The following is a 16,617-nucleotide window of genomic DNA, read 5'->3' on the forward strand; positions in this document are numbered from 1 at the left end:
ATTTTTTTTGACATACTATACTGTATCATTCTTCATGATACATTACTGTTATACTGGTTCCTCATAGGCTTCCCATACTGGGAGTTGAACCCAGGCAACTCGATGAAAATCAGGTTTCCAAAGTGCTAGACCATATGGGATTGTATTTCATTCATCTGTTTTTTTTATTTTCATACTATGACTTTTTTTTTTGTTCAACATATGACGGACTGACCTTTTTTTATCGTTATACTGCAACATACTATAGTATGACATTTTTTCCCCAATATTGCAACATATATTGTGACTTTCTTTTCAAATGTTCTATATACTATGAGTTTTTCTCACTTCCCATACTGGGTTGAGCCGGGCCACCTGGGTGAAAACCAGGAATCGTAACCGCTAGACCATATTTATTTTCCTTTCATTAATCTTAAACAACATACAAATCTTTCAATATTCTATATTATGAAATGTTTTCAAAGTTTCAACATGACATACAACTTATTATCCTATACTATAACTTTTGTAAAAATATAAATAGTTTAAGATATGCAGGGCTCATGACAGAAGTGGGTTAGCCTTTGTTTAACCACTAGCCACAATGTAAATTAATAACATTTAAAATGTTTGTGTTTCCTTTCAACAGGTCCACAGTAAAGACAAGAAGTATGTGTGTAAAGTGTGCAGCCGAGTCTTCATGTCAGCAGCCAGCGTGGGAATCAAACACGGCTCTCGGCGCCACGGCGTCTGCGCCGACTGCTCTGGCCGAGGCATGGCTGCACTGCTGGACCACAATGGGGAGGTGGGAGGAGACATCTCCCCTGAGGAAGAGCTGTATCCAGGCGACCGTTTCCACGATGACCAGGCCGAGTGTGACGGTGATGGAGACGGCGAAGAGGAGATGATGGTGGAAGGGGACGGAGAGATGATGGGAGAAGGGGAGGAGGAAGGAGGGAAGTGGAAAGACTCGGGGATGACCTCCGAGGCACACGGAGCACTGGACAATGAGAAGGAGGAGAGCGACTCCTCGGCACAGGAGGGGGAGCAACAGAACGGGAGTGAGAGGGACTTCGCCTGGATCTCCTAGAATCTGTCAGGCTCCTGTTAGTGGCTCATCAACCAATCTCTAAAGATCTCTTGCGATCTCTCGGGTAGAATCCTCTGCTCTCTTTACCCATTCGTCCCACCGTGGGCAGGCCTTCCTTTGAATGGAAATGCTGTAGGGTGATGCGCGACAATGATGTAAAACCATTACGAGTAACACACTCAAATGTACACACACACACACACACACACTCACACACACACACACACACACACACACACACACACACACACACACACACACACACACACACATACACACACTTAAGGCTTTTCTCAACCTTGACTGCCATAGTAGAAGAAGAGCGGTCGAGAGATGGCTAAGGTGCAAGGCTTTTTCTGCTTACCTCCTTTACTTCTGATGCAGTGCTTTTGTGTTTCTTTTTCTTGAGGGTTCAGGCCAGAGTCCAGTAGTTTTCTACTCTGTCACAACAGGAATCAACGAGGACGCTGCCAAGGACATGGCCAATGCAACTTTGTATGTTTGCCATCACAATCACCATGGTAACCAAGGATCACTGACAGTGTATGGAAAAAGCCAGGGAGGTGGGGGTGTCTTGATGCCACCTCGGCTGTAATGTTTGTGGGGAAAGTGTCTCTCTACGAGGGAAAGGGAGTGTCTAAATCTATTGCAAAGCTACGTGTGTCAGAGGAGCGGGCAGCTCGACGGCACATTGTTGATGCAGAGTCCTACTGCCACAGACTTGCACTTTAACGACAACTGACTCCTATCAAAGCCCTGAACCCGTGGTTTACATTTTTGATCTGATCTTTACCTAAACAACTCGGTGACCGCACCTACCTTTAAGGATATACTTTATGTCCTCTTGACTGTTATATAGAAATCACTGAATCTTTGTGCAGATTGCTGTTTATATAGCCTATGCCTTTTCGGTGGGGTCCTTAATCTTTTCTTTACTTAAGTTAACCACACGATTTCTGCCAATCCATTCCAACAAATACTGGAGATTTATTTGTGTACATACGTTTTGGGGGATTTAAAAGGGGAGTGTGTGTGAGACAACGAGAGACGGAGAGAGTGTATGTCAGAGTTTATACACAACGTGGAGATCAGTTTCTGCTTCCCTGTTTGAAGAATCAACAATGGATCCACAGGACCTACACAATTAACTCTTTCTGTGTCTCTCACTGTCTCTGGTTCTCTCAGTGGAGGTTGTGATGATAGGACCTGAGAACCATGTCTTTCACACTGAAGGAGGAGCTGCCTTTGTTCGAAATGTTTGGTTTCTTTTTCCTTTTCTTTTTTCCCGTCACGTAATATCAGAATATGCAGTCTCTCTCCATGGTTCAACTTTCTTTTGGTAATATTTTTTCTTCGGCTTTGTTTAAAAGAAAAGGATCAAATTGTGCTTGAAATGTCTGAGATTGATAATCTTAGAGAGTGTAATATTAATTTGTTTTGTTTAACAGCTATTTATTGAAAAATCTGTTTGTGGATTTCCAATTTTTTGAGAAGTCATTCCTTTCTCTCTCTTTCTCTCTCTCTCTCTCTCTCTCTCTCTCTCTCTCTCTCTCTCTCTCTCTCTCTCTCGCTCTCTCTGTGGGGTGGATCCGGATGGGTGTTTGTATGCAAGAATGCTTGAGTGTCCAAAAAAAAGTCTATATTGATTTATAAGATTATTTCCATGTTTATCTGCGATGTTATGACAATTCAAGTGAGGCAGGTGACATGTCTTATTATTATCAGAACAATGATTACTGTTGTTGATGTTACTATTATTAATTATTATTAAGTGCTGGATGCTAAGCTTTATTGTGTGTTCTTCTTTTTGATATTTTATATCTTGTATAAGAAAAAAGCTTTTATACTTTGCCTTGTTGTGGACAGCAAGCCATAAGGCTTTTATCGACCTTTTATTGTGCCAGTTTACGCTTTTTCTGTCGTATTTGCTTCTTTTTTTTTTACCAAGGGTAAAAACAACTTCACTGTCAAACTTCTCTTTTAGATATTGATTGAAACATATATTCAGCACACGCTTTTGCATCACTTATGTACACTAATTGAAAAATATCGAACCAAAAACAATCTAGTACCTTGTATACATGAAGTGCTTTCGTTTTACAGTTTGTATGTGCAGGTGCTTTTTTGGATTTTATTGTTGTGGTTAACAGTTTTGTTGTTGGGTTGTTTTTATTTTTTGAACCTGTCACTATTTGTCACAGTTTGAAAAAGTGCACATGTTATGGTATTATTGTGAATATGAAGAAGGGCTGTGTGAAAGGACCAGCCAGCTTTTGAAGATCGCATCTGAAAACCAAGCTGATTATTTTATAGTTTCTACTGTCTCACGCCTTGCATGACACACAATCACGTAGAAATGCAGCATACAGACAATGTTTCCTCTCAGACAGTGTAACGTTTACATGCTGTGTTTCTATCTGCCAGGGTTTAGCTGGCGTCAATCTTAACAATAAAGGGAAAGTGAGCACTGCAGTAGTAACTCTGGGAAACATTTTGTCACCTGTCTGCTACAGGTGCTATGGACTGCACCTCCCATCAACCCCCATTTAGAAACTCTAAGTACAATTTGATTTGTGATGCTTTCTTCACGTCTGGCTACCGTCTATATTTTGTTTGTATAATTTATTGTGTTTTTGTTCGACCCATTTTGTAAAAGTTTCGGGTAAGAAAAAAAAAGATGGGGTAGGATTTTTATTGAATGTCAATGGTGGGTGTGGAAGGAGCCCATGATCGGTGACAAATCTCTGTCCTGTGGTTCTGTTGTGGCCACTTAGAGACATCTGGATGTATGTGTGACTCCCCTGCCCTGCGCTCTTCTCACGACCTGTACTGTATGTCTTCTTCCTCATACTGGGTTGTACTTCAGGAAAAACGTCTGCCATCAACCCCTCAATATGTGCCTCAATGACATTTCACCTGTGTGCTTGTGAGAGTGTGTGTTTCCAAGAGATGTGTATGTGTTTGTTTCGACGGATAGAGATTACTTAGATGCGACCGATCAGATTAGAGGTGCAAAATGTTTTTGGAGGAAGACAAATCATGATGGGCGACTAGATTCTCCTTCCCACCATTTGTTGATGACCTTTTGTGCCCTGATTCTGTGGTCTTAACTGCATGCCTGTGCTCATTTTGTCATACCAAAGCGACGTCTTCGGCATCTGCACACAACTGTCTCATTCCACATGATGCAAAACTGGAACTGTTTGCTCTATTGCAGATGATTATGGGTATTCTTAGACGTGTACAAATTGCAATCCTCATTTAGCCTGTATAGCTTGATTCACACGTGCAAATCATGAAGCCATAGATATGGGTATATCTATATTATTCTATATTTCAAATTTGGCGCTTTTTACTTTAGATTTTGTTCTTCTACTAAGTGTGTATACCTTCATATATATGAATTTATATTACTATTATATATTATTTATTTTCTCTCAAGTTTCAGAGGGTCTTTGATTTGTAAAAGGTCACACTTGAAACTTGAGGTTTGTTTATTTTCATTGGGAATATTGTTCAATATGATACTGACTTTATATTGATGATTATCATAAACCTGTGTTTGTAACAAAATGTGTTAAATAATCAAAAAAAAAAACTGTCCTGTTTTTACACCTGTTTTGTTTTCGGGCAGATTTAAGTGCTCTTGTGCAGATATTTTTTCGGTTGATAGTACTGATCTCAAAACATTTTTACAGCCAACCATGAGCCTCCTGTTTTGATGTTGGGGCGGGCCCAGCGGTCGTCCAAGCCTCTTTCTAACTTCATGTTTAGTGGAAGAATTAGCTTGACTATAATTTGCAAAAACCAATCAGTCTCAATAAATTTTGAAATTGCTGCTGTAAAGAAGTAACACGTGTGCCTTCTTTTGTTTGATGGGACAAATGTTTTCATGACCCCCTGATGTCCACAGGGTGGCAGACAAGTCCAAGAAAGTAAACACAAAGGAATTAATCCTGACTGTCAATTTTACATGTCCTTCTCTGGAAGATACGTAATTCTAAAGATAGTCTGCATTTATTATAATTCATCTGAATATAAAAGATTGAAATAGAATCTGAAAGCAGACTTCTTCCATTCAGGTTTATTTTTCTTTCTGTCACATTACATCACATAGATCACATTATCAGCATCATACATGGTCATCCATCTTTTCCAGCACTAGTCATAGGCTTGACATTCATACAAATACTCCTTGAGTGCACCACTCCTCAGAAAGTGCTTCCTCCATGTGCGTGGGACTGCTGATGAAGAACAGAGTCTGAGCCCACACACAGGAGAAATGTTGCCTTCCAGTAAGACCCGAGGCTGATGTCACGTTTCCTTTAAGAAATGCTTTTAGCTTCGTGTGTGTGTGTGTGTGTGTGTGTGTGTGTGTGTGTGTGTGTGTCTTTGTCAGGCTGCAATGAGCATTGTTATATTTTGAGGAAAACAAAGTACATCAGCCTTTGGTTATCAGTTACTGTAAGGGGAAATCTAACACAGAAAACCCTTCAGTGTTGTATCTCCGAAAAAAAAAAAGAAGCGATAATAGACATGCAAAAAAACCCTCAAATTTAACCAGACAATCAATCAATCAATCAATCAATCAATGAGAAAACGAAAACAAGCAGGAGTCAGTTTTCACACCAGCCAGTGTAAGGCTCAGTAAAAACACAACAGAAAAAAATCAAATCAAAAGAGACGATCTGACAAAAAAAGGAGTACAATGCTTGGACGAATAATAAAAGCGCAGAGGAAGCAGAGAATTGGGAGGAGCTGCCATTGCAATGCATTACATTACATTTGATTTGGAAGGAGATCTATTGGCTTTGCTGCTGCTGGTTTTCACATAGATAAACACACTGACATTCAAGAAAGCAGCACATCAATTTCAACAAGTGGAAGTAAAAATAAAGGCTTTTTTTGATGCACATTTGAAGGGTTTAATTTAGCTTAATAAACTGGGTAAAGGCTTGGGTGGGACCACTGTAAAGCTTGGTAGAAAAAACATTTAATGCAAAAGGACAAGGTGTTCAGAGAAGAATCACTGTAGTGAGGAGGAAAGGGGAAGGATACGTCTTTTGGGAAACAAGGGGAAGACTCTAAAAGTGTGCTGTCAGTTGGAATGTGCAGGACAGGATAGATATACCCACAAAATTAAAATGTTCATTGTGACCAAAGGTCGAATGTTATCCTGCTTAACAACAACTTAACATCACAACCAAAAACAACATTCACAACGATGATAAACACGTTAAGAAAATTACCATTTGGCAGGGAGATAGAAATAAGACAAATATCAACAGTGTAAGCTACTTGCTTACACTGTTGCCCAGATGTCACAGAAACTGAAGTTAGTTCTTGTTCCCCTATAAAGCATCTCATTACACAAAGGAAAATTGTAAAGCAATACTGCATGGTTGCGTTATTTGATATGATTTAGCAGTGTGGCGACAGCTGTGGGTGTTAAAAGAAGGTTTACTACAGGCAGTACAAACTAGCGAGCAAATATAAGAACAAAAAAAGACTTTTGTTTTTGTGGGTTTTACATTCAACAGGTTTTTTTTCTCCCCTTTGCCTCAAAGCTACAATATACATTGAATCTTTTACGTGTTATGTTCACTATAGCTTCTCAATCAACTTTTTAAAAAAAATGAAAGAAAATATTCTGAGCAACTATAATGTAAAAAAAGTTTACTTTTCATAAAACAAAATAACAACAACAAGGAAACAAAATATATACGAAAAAGCGGTTCTCTTTATGTTGCATATGTACAAGAAAGCCCTGAAACTACAAATCCATCTATATCGTCACTGCGTGTCCCGTGTCTGCTCTCAAACAACTTTCCCTGCACACTCAACTTCAATTTCAACCCCTTATTTCACAGGTGAAAAACTCCTCATCAATTTCCACAAGAGCAACTTTGTACCCGCAATTTTTTCTGGCCATGATGACACAAGCCAAGCTCTTACTGGCTTGATCGTCACAGACCAGTTTTAGTGCAATGAAAAAACTACAATAACCACCTCACAATTTTATGACTCCACCAACTAGTCAAGTTGCAGTTTACATCCATGTCTGTCTAGACTCTTATAGTATATGTGAATAAGACTTTGAGGGGATTTAACAAAAAGTGTTATGTGGGTTTTGTCAGAATTAAAGTATGGGTTATGCCAAAAACCTGTTTTGTCAGCGTTGACCAGCAAAATCTACTCTGTTCCTCCTAGAGTCTAAGTGGATATTTGAGCCAAATTCAAAGGAGATCCCTCAAGGTGTTCTTGAGAAATTGCGTTCACGAGGATGGGACTGATGGTCCACCAGAAATATGATGACTGGTGAAGGTGAAATAGTGACCACCACAGGAGCCTGATAACATCAACAGTCCTGTTCACTGCCAGTAAAAACACCGGCCTCTAATCCTGCTGGTGAAATCTAAAAGTGCTTTGGATGAAGAGACACCTGATGGGTTGAATTCGACACTCCATCAACAAACAGAAGTAACAGCTGTATCCAGCACTAATAACTGTATCAACTACCTCAGCTCAGGGAAACGTAAAAAGGAAAGGAAGCATAAATGTTATGGATAAAACGTGTGAGTATTGTGAAGAAAAACTCCAGGCAATGAAGCATTGTAAAAGCATCTGTTATCTAGACATCAATGTGTAGCCGCTGACTAAGACCGGTGTTTTCCAATCCCGGAGACAAGGCAGGTGCTGCTTTCAGCCCTTTGCACTCCTCTAAGCGAAGGCAGAGTGACTAACTACCAAAGTACCACACTGTACTTCCCAATACCACACTTCAGAACCAGCCAGTGTGTTTGGTACAATAAATCTGACACAGAGAGCAAGACATTAACTGTCACTTAATGTAGAGTTGACTTGCTAGTAATGGGGGACCCCAAAGGTACAAAACACCCTTTCCCTGACACCCCATTTATTCCATCGGGCAGTGACGACATCCCTCCCGCCCCCTTGAGAACAAAAAAGGAACATTCTTTCACTTCAAAATGTGTGTATATAAAATGTCCATGTATAAAAACATGTTTTTGCGTAGTGCAACATAGTGCAATTTCATCAGGTAAGTATAGCTTTTTCCTTTTTTCGTGTTCTTTTCATTGGCACTTTGTGAAGTTTCTGACCAGAAGAGGAGGAAGCTTATCTGGGATGCCACTAGAAATAAAGATTTACAGGCAGGATCGTGCGTATCCAAACAAAATGGTGGCTTATTACTGGAAGTGAATGAAATATCATTAACTATAATGATAGTTTTCATGCGTGTTTAATTTATTCGACTTTAAGTCCCTAATTAACTGACATCTGCTTTCTAGTTTTATGAAAAGTGATAACTGGTCACCGATAATGTGGCTGCAGCCCACAGCAGACAGCTGAGTGACCTTGTGGCGACAGGGGAAAGCACAGTTGTTTCTATGGCGACAGAGGTCTGAAGTCGTCATGTACCTCAGTCATGCAGTCAGCTCGAATGCCGGTCGGCCTGCTCGTATAGGAGAGGACAGCGCACAGTGTTTGTGCCGTCGTTTTGGTGATCAGGTCAGGTCAGTGTCGGGAGCGCTTAGAGAGTAGAGGACACAACGCAGACTCTACATTCAGACAGCATCTTCAAAAATCTACATTTACTGTCGGGATTCTGAGAGCAGTTCAGTCTATTAAATGTGGAGGAGATTTCCTTTATCCAAGTAGAGAAACTGAGGGTCTAATGATAGAAAGCGTCTGCCATGTACAGATTGTGAAGCCCTTTGAGACAGATGTGTGTTTGTTTGGTTTAAATAAATAAATTGGCCTGTTTTTTGGGAAGTAGGTTATCATCTTGACACGACCAGTATTGTCTTCAATCATTGTCATTTAAATAAAAAATATTACTAACCATTGGAAAGAGTAAAAAAGTCGCTCTCTCTTCAGGGTATCTCTGAATGTTATCATTATCTAAAAATGTCCGTAAGTATGACTACTGGTTTGTAATAATGTCTTGTACTTTCATTAGTATTAGCACCAGAAGGAGATACATCCTAAGTTTCCTATCCATGCCATAATATGACAATTACAAACACAATTCACCCTGCAGGTGTTCAGTTTTATGCTGGAAACCTTCAAAGAATAACTGGTTGATTCATTTTACTTCACTCCACGGTGTCTTATCAAATAAAGATCTAAGCTTCTGTGAAGAATTAAATACTTGGAAGGTTTCATTGTTGTACGTCTTTGATAATAATTAGAAACACAATACATCTTTTAAAATTAAAGGGTTCTAATTTTAAATAGGAATTCATATTGCTCTATTCTTTATTTTTTTAAATACAGGTGAAAGGGATATATACAAAAATTACAATTTCATTCTATCAAAAAGTGTTACCACATGATTATTTAATCTTAAGTTTGGAAGGCTTTTAAATAGGGAAAGATTGGAAATCTTTACTTGATGAAACATCATTTTTTACTCCAGCATCAATCAGTCGACCACCGACACCTTGGTTTGATTCTCACTATTCATTCCCAAATGTTAGACCAGAACAAAATATCACTCTAAAAGGTTAAAAACTTTTACAAAAAAATGTGTAAATAGTCTTTGTTCCTATGAAGTTAGGCTTCTAGAAATGTTGCAATGCTGGTTAGTTAAAGATATTCGGAACATCTCCTTCCTAAAATGTTTAGAGATTATTTGTAATACCTGACTTAACGGCAGGTCGTGGTTGTTGGGTTACAATCTCTATGTTATAAACTTACATACAAAAGTTACATTAGTCAGTCAAGTTACGTTAGTTACGTTTCAAAGGGCAGTTATCATTCATTGTGGTAAACAATCTTTTTAAAAATAACCTGTTGTCAAAGGGAAAAAAATGAGCCTTTCCTGCCTCACCTTAATAACAATGACAACCACAAAGCAAGACAATATTAAATGCTGTAATCCTGTCGATTGCACAGTGCAACTGCTAGTTGCTTCAGCCACTGCTGAAAATAAACTCTATACAAGACATCCACTGACATTTCAGTGATCCTCTAAAAGATGTCTTAGTTCTTCAAGGTGCATATCTCTCGGGTAAGAACAGAGAAGAAGAAATATTTCATGTTGTGTACATCTCTGAGAAATATTTTGTCAAGGGGAATCTTTTTGTACCACAAAATATGTGCATCGATGCAAAATCACATGAAGTAAAGCTGGCTGTACTGAAGTTGCTTAAGGAACAGGAAGTAGATGATGAATAATTTGTACTTAAACATAAAATTGATATCCAGTAGGGCTGCAAAAGACAGTGATGCTGGATTCAGGCGTACATTTAAACTGTTCGTTGTAAGTGAACAGGCTTTTTGCCTTTGGTAGGTTTGAAGTCCCTTACACAGTGACAAAGAAAAAGGATCTGCTACAGAGCGAGTAAATCTTGTGTTAACCCTTGAACATCCAAAAAGTCATAAACAGTAGACTACAGGATGCTCATATAATCACCCACAGAGTTGAACAAAAAGCTCATCTGTAGTCTATAAACATTGCCTGGAGTTGAGGCTGTGAGAAATTAGAAATATTAAATGTGTTCCTTATTGATGAGTGAAAAAGTCTTCAAAAAGTCTCAAAACTTACAAAGTTTTTTTTTCTTGCTGATTTTTTCTTTGTTTTTACCCACCATTTTTCTTTTTCTTTGTGTTTGCAAACAGGGAGGACAGAAGGCGCACGCCCTGCTGGGATGGAGGAGAATAGCGCTCCATCGTGAAGAAACTCCCCTCGTCTCCTCAGTGGAAGAGTCCATCTACAGCTGTCGCTCCGAGCGAGGAAGAACTCATCTCACAGACACGGGAAGGGGACTGGATTAGTCGGTGAATCTCTGACAGGCTTTTTTCCAGCGACAGGCTGTGCACCACATGTCTCTCTTCTCCATGCCGTACACCTTTCGGCACTTCTTTGCTTCCCCACGGGGTTTCCTTGGTAACAGGAGATGTGACAGCATAAGGACATAGACACAGATGCTCACACAGGTATAAAAACACAAACACATATATGTGCATGTAGGGGTGGGGGCACTTAAAACCACAAGTCTTTCTTTTTAAACGTGAAATATGAAAACTATTCAATACAGGGAGGCCATCTTTCAAAAGGGAGCAGCCTATTTCAAGCAACTGTGATATAAGAACAAAGGAAGATAACAATTAAGATAAAATGTTTTATAGTACAGCCCAATTAATCCTTACACAATTACACAGAGAAATGGCGGTTGAATACCTGGTTCCTGGTGTTGATTTAGGTGCAGGTGTTATTAAAGCATGGTTCTTGATAGCAGTGCTGTGTGTGATGGCTGCCGGCTGCCGCTTCTCACCGATGCTGATGGTCCGGACGTGGGTCACAGCCCCCTGTAAAGCGGAAAGACATCACATGTGAATTTTTGAAAATTATACTGATACAGTGTAGCTCAACTTTATATATCACTTCTCATGACAACCACAGATATACAGTAATACACAACCTTGAATCTGTCCCTGTCAGAAAAAAATACACATCCACAATAAAGACCTTACACCTCGACACAGAGTATGATGCCAAAGCAAAAGATTGGCTGTACATTTGAAGAAGTGTGGTAACCCTTTACAGCGTGAAATATAATGGAATAATGAGGTAAACTACATTTTAAATAACACACTATCTGCCTCTTGTCTGAGCTTTCGAGTCCAGCGTGTTCACATCGTTACAAAGAGACAAAAACATGATTTAACTAGAGGAGCCAATTTGTGATTTGACACTGTAATAGGCATAGTGCTTTAAGAGCAATAAGACCTTGTGTGTGTGTTTATCTTCTCATCCTCTGATCTATCACCGTCACCCAACCCTTTTGCACTTTTTGCTACTGCACATACAAGTATCAAAATAGCAGGTGTGCATGGTGACGCCCACACAAACTCTGCACAGACATACCACGATTAAAAACGGGGCCCAAATGGTTAACAGCACAGAGAGAGCCTTAGTGACAGTTAGGAGCAAATTAAGGATCAACATCGTTTGTCTTGTTCTTCTCGGTCTCCCTGCAGCTTTAAATACTGTTGAACATTTTATTATCTAAGACAGACCTTGGAAGAAAGTGCCTCATTCACTGTTGCCATCCCTACAGTACCTTAAGACAGAATTTTCTTTATTGCATCTGCTTAACAACAGCCACAATTTGGCCTTGGGGAGCACGGCTGTACTGTAAGACTTCCTGATAACACAGGCTGCATTATTACAGTTTTAAGTTAAATCTTTCAGAAACAATACTAAGACAAAACAGGGTAACTAGTTAATGGGGTGGAGTCCATATCGAATACATTTTGTAGGAGTGATCCTGGCCTATACTTTCAATGAAATGCCAATATGAGGCTGTTCCGAATATAATAAAGCGAGGTATGCTGCTCACACTGCTAAACTCGGTGTTGAAAGATTAATCTGCACCATCATCATTAACTGGCTGCACTATCCTGATGCAATCCATTCTGCACTGCCTAGGAAAGCCGAAGTTCAAAATCAATTCATATAAAATTAATCACAACATTTTTTATCTTGAACCATAAGAGCTCACATTGCATATGTGTTTTGTAGTGCTCTGTTATTGGTTTTTAAATCTTTAAACAGTTCTGTGCCTGAGGTTATCTGATATGCGTCTAGATACAAAATGTTCCCCCTCGATCCCTTAGGTCCTCTTGACTGTCTTCTGGCTGTCCCATGAGCCCAGACTTTGATTCATGACAATGCTGCCTCAGCCTTTATGGCTCCAGTCTTGGAAACAGACTACTTGAGGCCCTGAAGATGTTAGAGAGGGTTACCTTAGTAGTTCGATCGCTACTATTCCTAAACTTTACTTCACTTTTAATTCCACTTATTGAGGAGACACAAAGAATATAATGTTGGCAACATATATAGTAACACCTACATGCACATCTGGTTTCATGTTTTGTTATCTGGATTTTATTTTGAGCCTCGTTGGATTGATAGTGCTATATAAATGAAAAGACAGATGTTTTAAATAATAACAAGATGGCATTAAAGATAAGGGAGAGTTAAAAAGAAAAAAAAAGTGCTTCGTGGTAACAAGTGGAAACAGCACTTTGATGAGGATAAAAAGGCGTGAGACAAAGCCTCACTCACCGGGACGCCTTTGAAAAGGACATGATGGGATTGCCATGACACACTGATGCCGTTCCCAGTCCCATTTCCAGGCCCGGTGCCATTACCATTGCCTAACACAGCCAGCTCAGGACCCACTGGGATTCTCACTGGAGCAGTGGCCTGGAACATGGACAACAACCCCACCATCGCCAGGAGGGGACACAACAGACATAAGGAGGGACAGGAATAGCGCAGAGAGGAACAGGGAGCAGGAGAATACAGAATAAAGATCAAATAATGAGCAGGAGAGGCATTTGTGAAGATCTACATAATACAATGTGCCTTAATATCAAAGGATCAGGAACCTAGAGCAGAACTGTGCCTACCACAAAACTTTACAGAAAATGTGTGTGAGTTTTACGATTACAGATGAAGACTGGCTTGGCCACAAATTGATAAAAACTAGATATAATCTCAGATTGTCATATTCAGTATAATTATTGTCTTTTTCTGTTTCTGAAGGCTGAATTACAGCGTGGTGATGTCATTCTCTGGACTCAACTGTTTGCCTTTATTAAATCAACATTGTTGGCCATTTTGAATCCAAATATAACCTTGTTTAAATATTTTGTGAAGCAACTCGTACTGAATGAGGTGTGAATGGGTGATGGCTCGTAGTATGTGGAGCGCTTTGAGGGGTCGATAATACCTGATAAAGCGCTATATAAGTACGGTCCATCTACCATTTCACTGACAGGCAGGTAACAAATTAGGCACACAACTGTTTTAAGACAGCATGAAGAATAGCAGAACATTTAGATAGCTGTATTAAAGAGAAGAGTATGAGGACAGTGCAGTACATGGCCAGTAGCTAGTGTAGTTTCCGTGCATATGGAAGCTGAATCTCTATTTTCATGTGCATTTTACGTTGTCATGGCAACTGAAAGTTTCCTCCAGCCTCGAACCATCGGGAAGGACTGAACTCAATATTCAATATAGAAAGATTTATGCTTTAACCAAATGTGTTTTTCCACCTGAAAACATATCTTTTATACCTTCAAGGGCATCCGAGTGAGGAGTGCACATGCATTTGTACAGATAGATGAAGGAAAAACAGAGGAAGGGTGAGGAGAAGAAGAGAGAGGAGGCATGAATACCCCAAAATGCTACAAAGCAGTTTAAACTTAATGCAGCGAGCAGGAATTTAAACATGATTTAGTCTCTTTCCAACTTAAAAATGATTGATAATTTGTGTGAATTTGTGTTAATATTTGCAAGAAAGTATTTTCTTCCTCTCTCTCCCTTTATAAACTCCCACAGTGGTGTAGGAGTTAAGAGACTTTCTCTTACCTCGGAGCTTATTTCACACAATAATCTCAAAAGCTGCCCTTGAAGATTCTCCACCAAAGAAATGTAAAACTTTGTGGTTTTGTATAATACCAACTAAGGCGGCATAAATTGGGGGGAAAAAACATGTTGACTGACATTGTTAAGTCTTTAGAGTAGGATTTGTAGGCTTGGACATTGCTGCAACATCCCTTTACTTCACTTAAAATTGTATTTTAACACATTCAGCTTAAGAAATATATTGTGCCTCCTGTTATTTGAATAGTGTACCATCCCATGTTGCATTTTTTGATAAAATACCAACTGCTTAATGTTTTCAGGGTCATAGGATTTAGAAACGTGTGTGTATAAGCTGTGTGTGAGTTACCTGGTAGGCATGGTCAGTGCGGATGTGGCAGAGGGTGGAAGGAGCTGACTGACTCAGCAGTGTCGGAGTTGGGCTGTGAGAACTGTTCATGTTGATGTGTTCGGAGTGAGGGACAGCAGTGAGCGGTGGAGGGAAGACAGGCGGAGGGCCGCACGTGGTGGGGGAGGTGGGGGTGAGGCTGGACAAGCCCTTTGTCAGGCTGTCCATGTTGACCTCTATCTCTGAGTAGTAAAAGTCCTCCTCTCCATCGCTGTAGTCTGAGTCGCTGTTTCGCCTGCGGGAGAGGAGCAACTTAGAAACTCTGAAGATATCCAAACTCAGGGTTATCTTAGCTCCATTTAAAACACTTTTTTCAGCTTTGAAGATAAGTGCTTTACATCACAGCAGCGTTATGATGCAAAGCTTAAACACTTATCTTACTAATTATTTTAGCAGGCCACTAATTACCCTTTATCTGCAACCATGAAGTAGTTGGCGCGGCTCTATAATCTAGCATGGAGCATTGACCTAATGACTGCTGCATGCACTCGTTTTGGTTAAGTATGCTTAATATGTTAATGTTGTAAGACATTTTTATGGAAATTAAGCAGAAAACATTTCAGTGCACTAAAGAAAAACTCATACATGAAGAAGAATATTGTGCATAGAAGGGCCAGTTAAAACATAGTGACTTCTGATTGTAGTAGCCATGAAAGATGACAATAACTTTAGCAGTGATCTTCCATTTTACTGAAATACCTCTGACCTAAGCACAGCTGTCTAGGACCCAAAAAAAAGTGCAAAAAGCGGTAACACTTCCCAGCAGCAGGGGGCAGTAAGAGCCAGCGTGCTGCACGGCTCCTCAAACAAACAGGCTGGTGATGAAATGACATTAACTGTGAGGATAGCAAATGTATAATGTTATAATATCTCATATGTACCTGCAGCAGTGTGTAATAACTGTGCACTGGGTAGCTACGATATGATACCACACACATTTCTAATTATATTCAGCATTTCTTTTAAGCATTACAAAACAAAAGGAATCAGTTTCTTTATTTGAAATATAACTCTAAGCTGTACTACAAAATCAAGTCATATATAAAGACGGTTAAATGCCAGCCACCTCGTGAGTAGTCGTATATCCTTATCTTGTCCTACCACATTATTTAAAATCACAGTGTTTAACATTTCTACCCACGAGCGACACTGCTTCACTAACACCTACACAGTGAAAGTCTTTTTCAAAGTGGAAAACAAGCCTGCAGTTGTGAATAAAAAAACAACAACACATGAATACAAATAAAACTTTGAAAAACTGCAGGTTTCACTATAAAGATAATCAATGTGACTCATACATATCACCATACTGCCTGCTGGTGGTGGTGATGTGTGGGCGAGTGTGTAATGGTTTAGCTAAGACAAAAACTGTGGATGAATGCATAATACACAAAACTAGGCAGCGTGTAATACTTTACGGAGAAACAAAACACTAAGGGGGTGAACTTTAAACACCCCAAAATGATTGACAACTTCATATTTTCTATACTACATTTGAACACAGATAGAAGTCTGTCAAGAATCCTACCTGGATTCAACAACGAAGCTCTACATGTGTTCAGTTTTGCTACTCACCCCAGGTGGACGGTGCGAACGTGTCGCTGGATCCCTGAGGAGGTGCTGAGGACCTTTTCACAGTTCTTCCACAAGCATTTGAACATCACCTTCATGGAGTTCTGAAAAAGATGATCACCACATGAGTGTCAATATAAATCACAATATCAGTTATTACATCTT

General features: G+C 39.6%; 2 protein-coding genes across 2 annotated transcripts in view; one reads left to right on the forward strand and one right to left on the reverse strand.

The window, feature by feature from the left end:
• zbtb46 (zinc finger and BTB domain containing 46) overlaps window positions 1-5,125 on the forward strand; it is a 58,220-nt gene extending 53,095 nt beyond the window's left edge. The window contains 1 exon segment of the mRNA XM_063894886.1: window positions 629-5,125. Within this exon segment, the coding sequence (XP_063750956.1) occupies window positions 629-1,069 (441 nt within the window). The 3' untranslated portion in view covers window positions 1,070-5,125.
• Window positions 5,126-5,138: 13 nt separating this feature from the next.
• slc2a4rg (SLC2A4 regulator) overlaps window positions 5,139-16,617 on the reverse strand; it is a 36,662-nt gene continuing 25,183 nt past the window's right edge. The window contains exons 5-8 of the mRNA XM_063894891.1: window positions 16,456-16,556; window positions 14,842-15,115; window positions 11,277-11,404; window positions 5,139-10,978 (exon numbers count right to left, since the gene is read on the reverse strand). Of these exons, the coding sequence (XP_063750961.1) occupies window positions 10,867-10,978; window positions 11,277-11,404; window positions 14,842-15,115; window positions 16,456-16,556 (615 nt within the window). The 3' untranslated portion in view covers window positions 5,139-10,866. The remainder of the gene's footprint in view (window positions 10,979-11,276; window positions 11,405-14,841; window positions 15,116-16,455; window positions 16,557-16,617) is intronic.

Source organism: Eleginops maclovinus, chromosome 1 (assembly GCF_036324505.1).
Source record: "Eleginops maclovinus isolate JMC-PN-2008 ecotype Puerto Natales chromosome 1, JC_Emac_rtc_rv5, whole genome shotgun sequence".
Taxonomy (NCBI): Eukaryota; Metazoa; Chordata; class Actinopteri; order Perciformes; family Eleginopidae; genus Eleginops; species Eleginops maclovinus.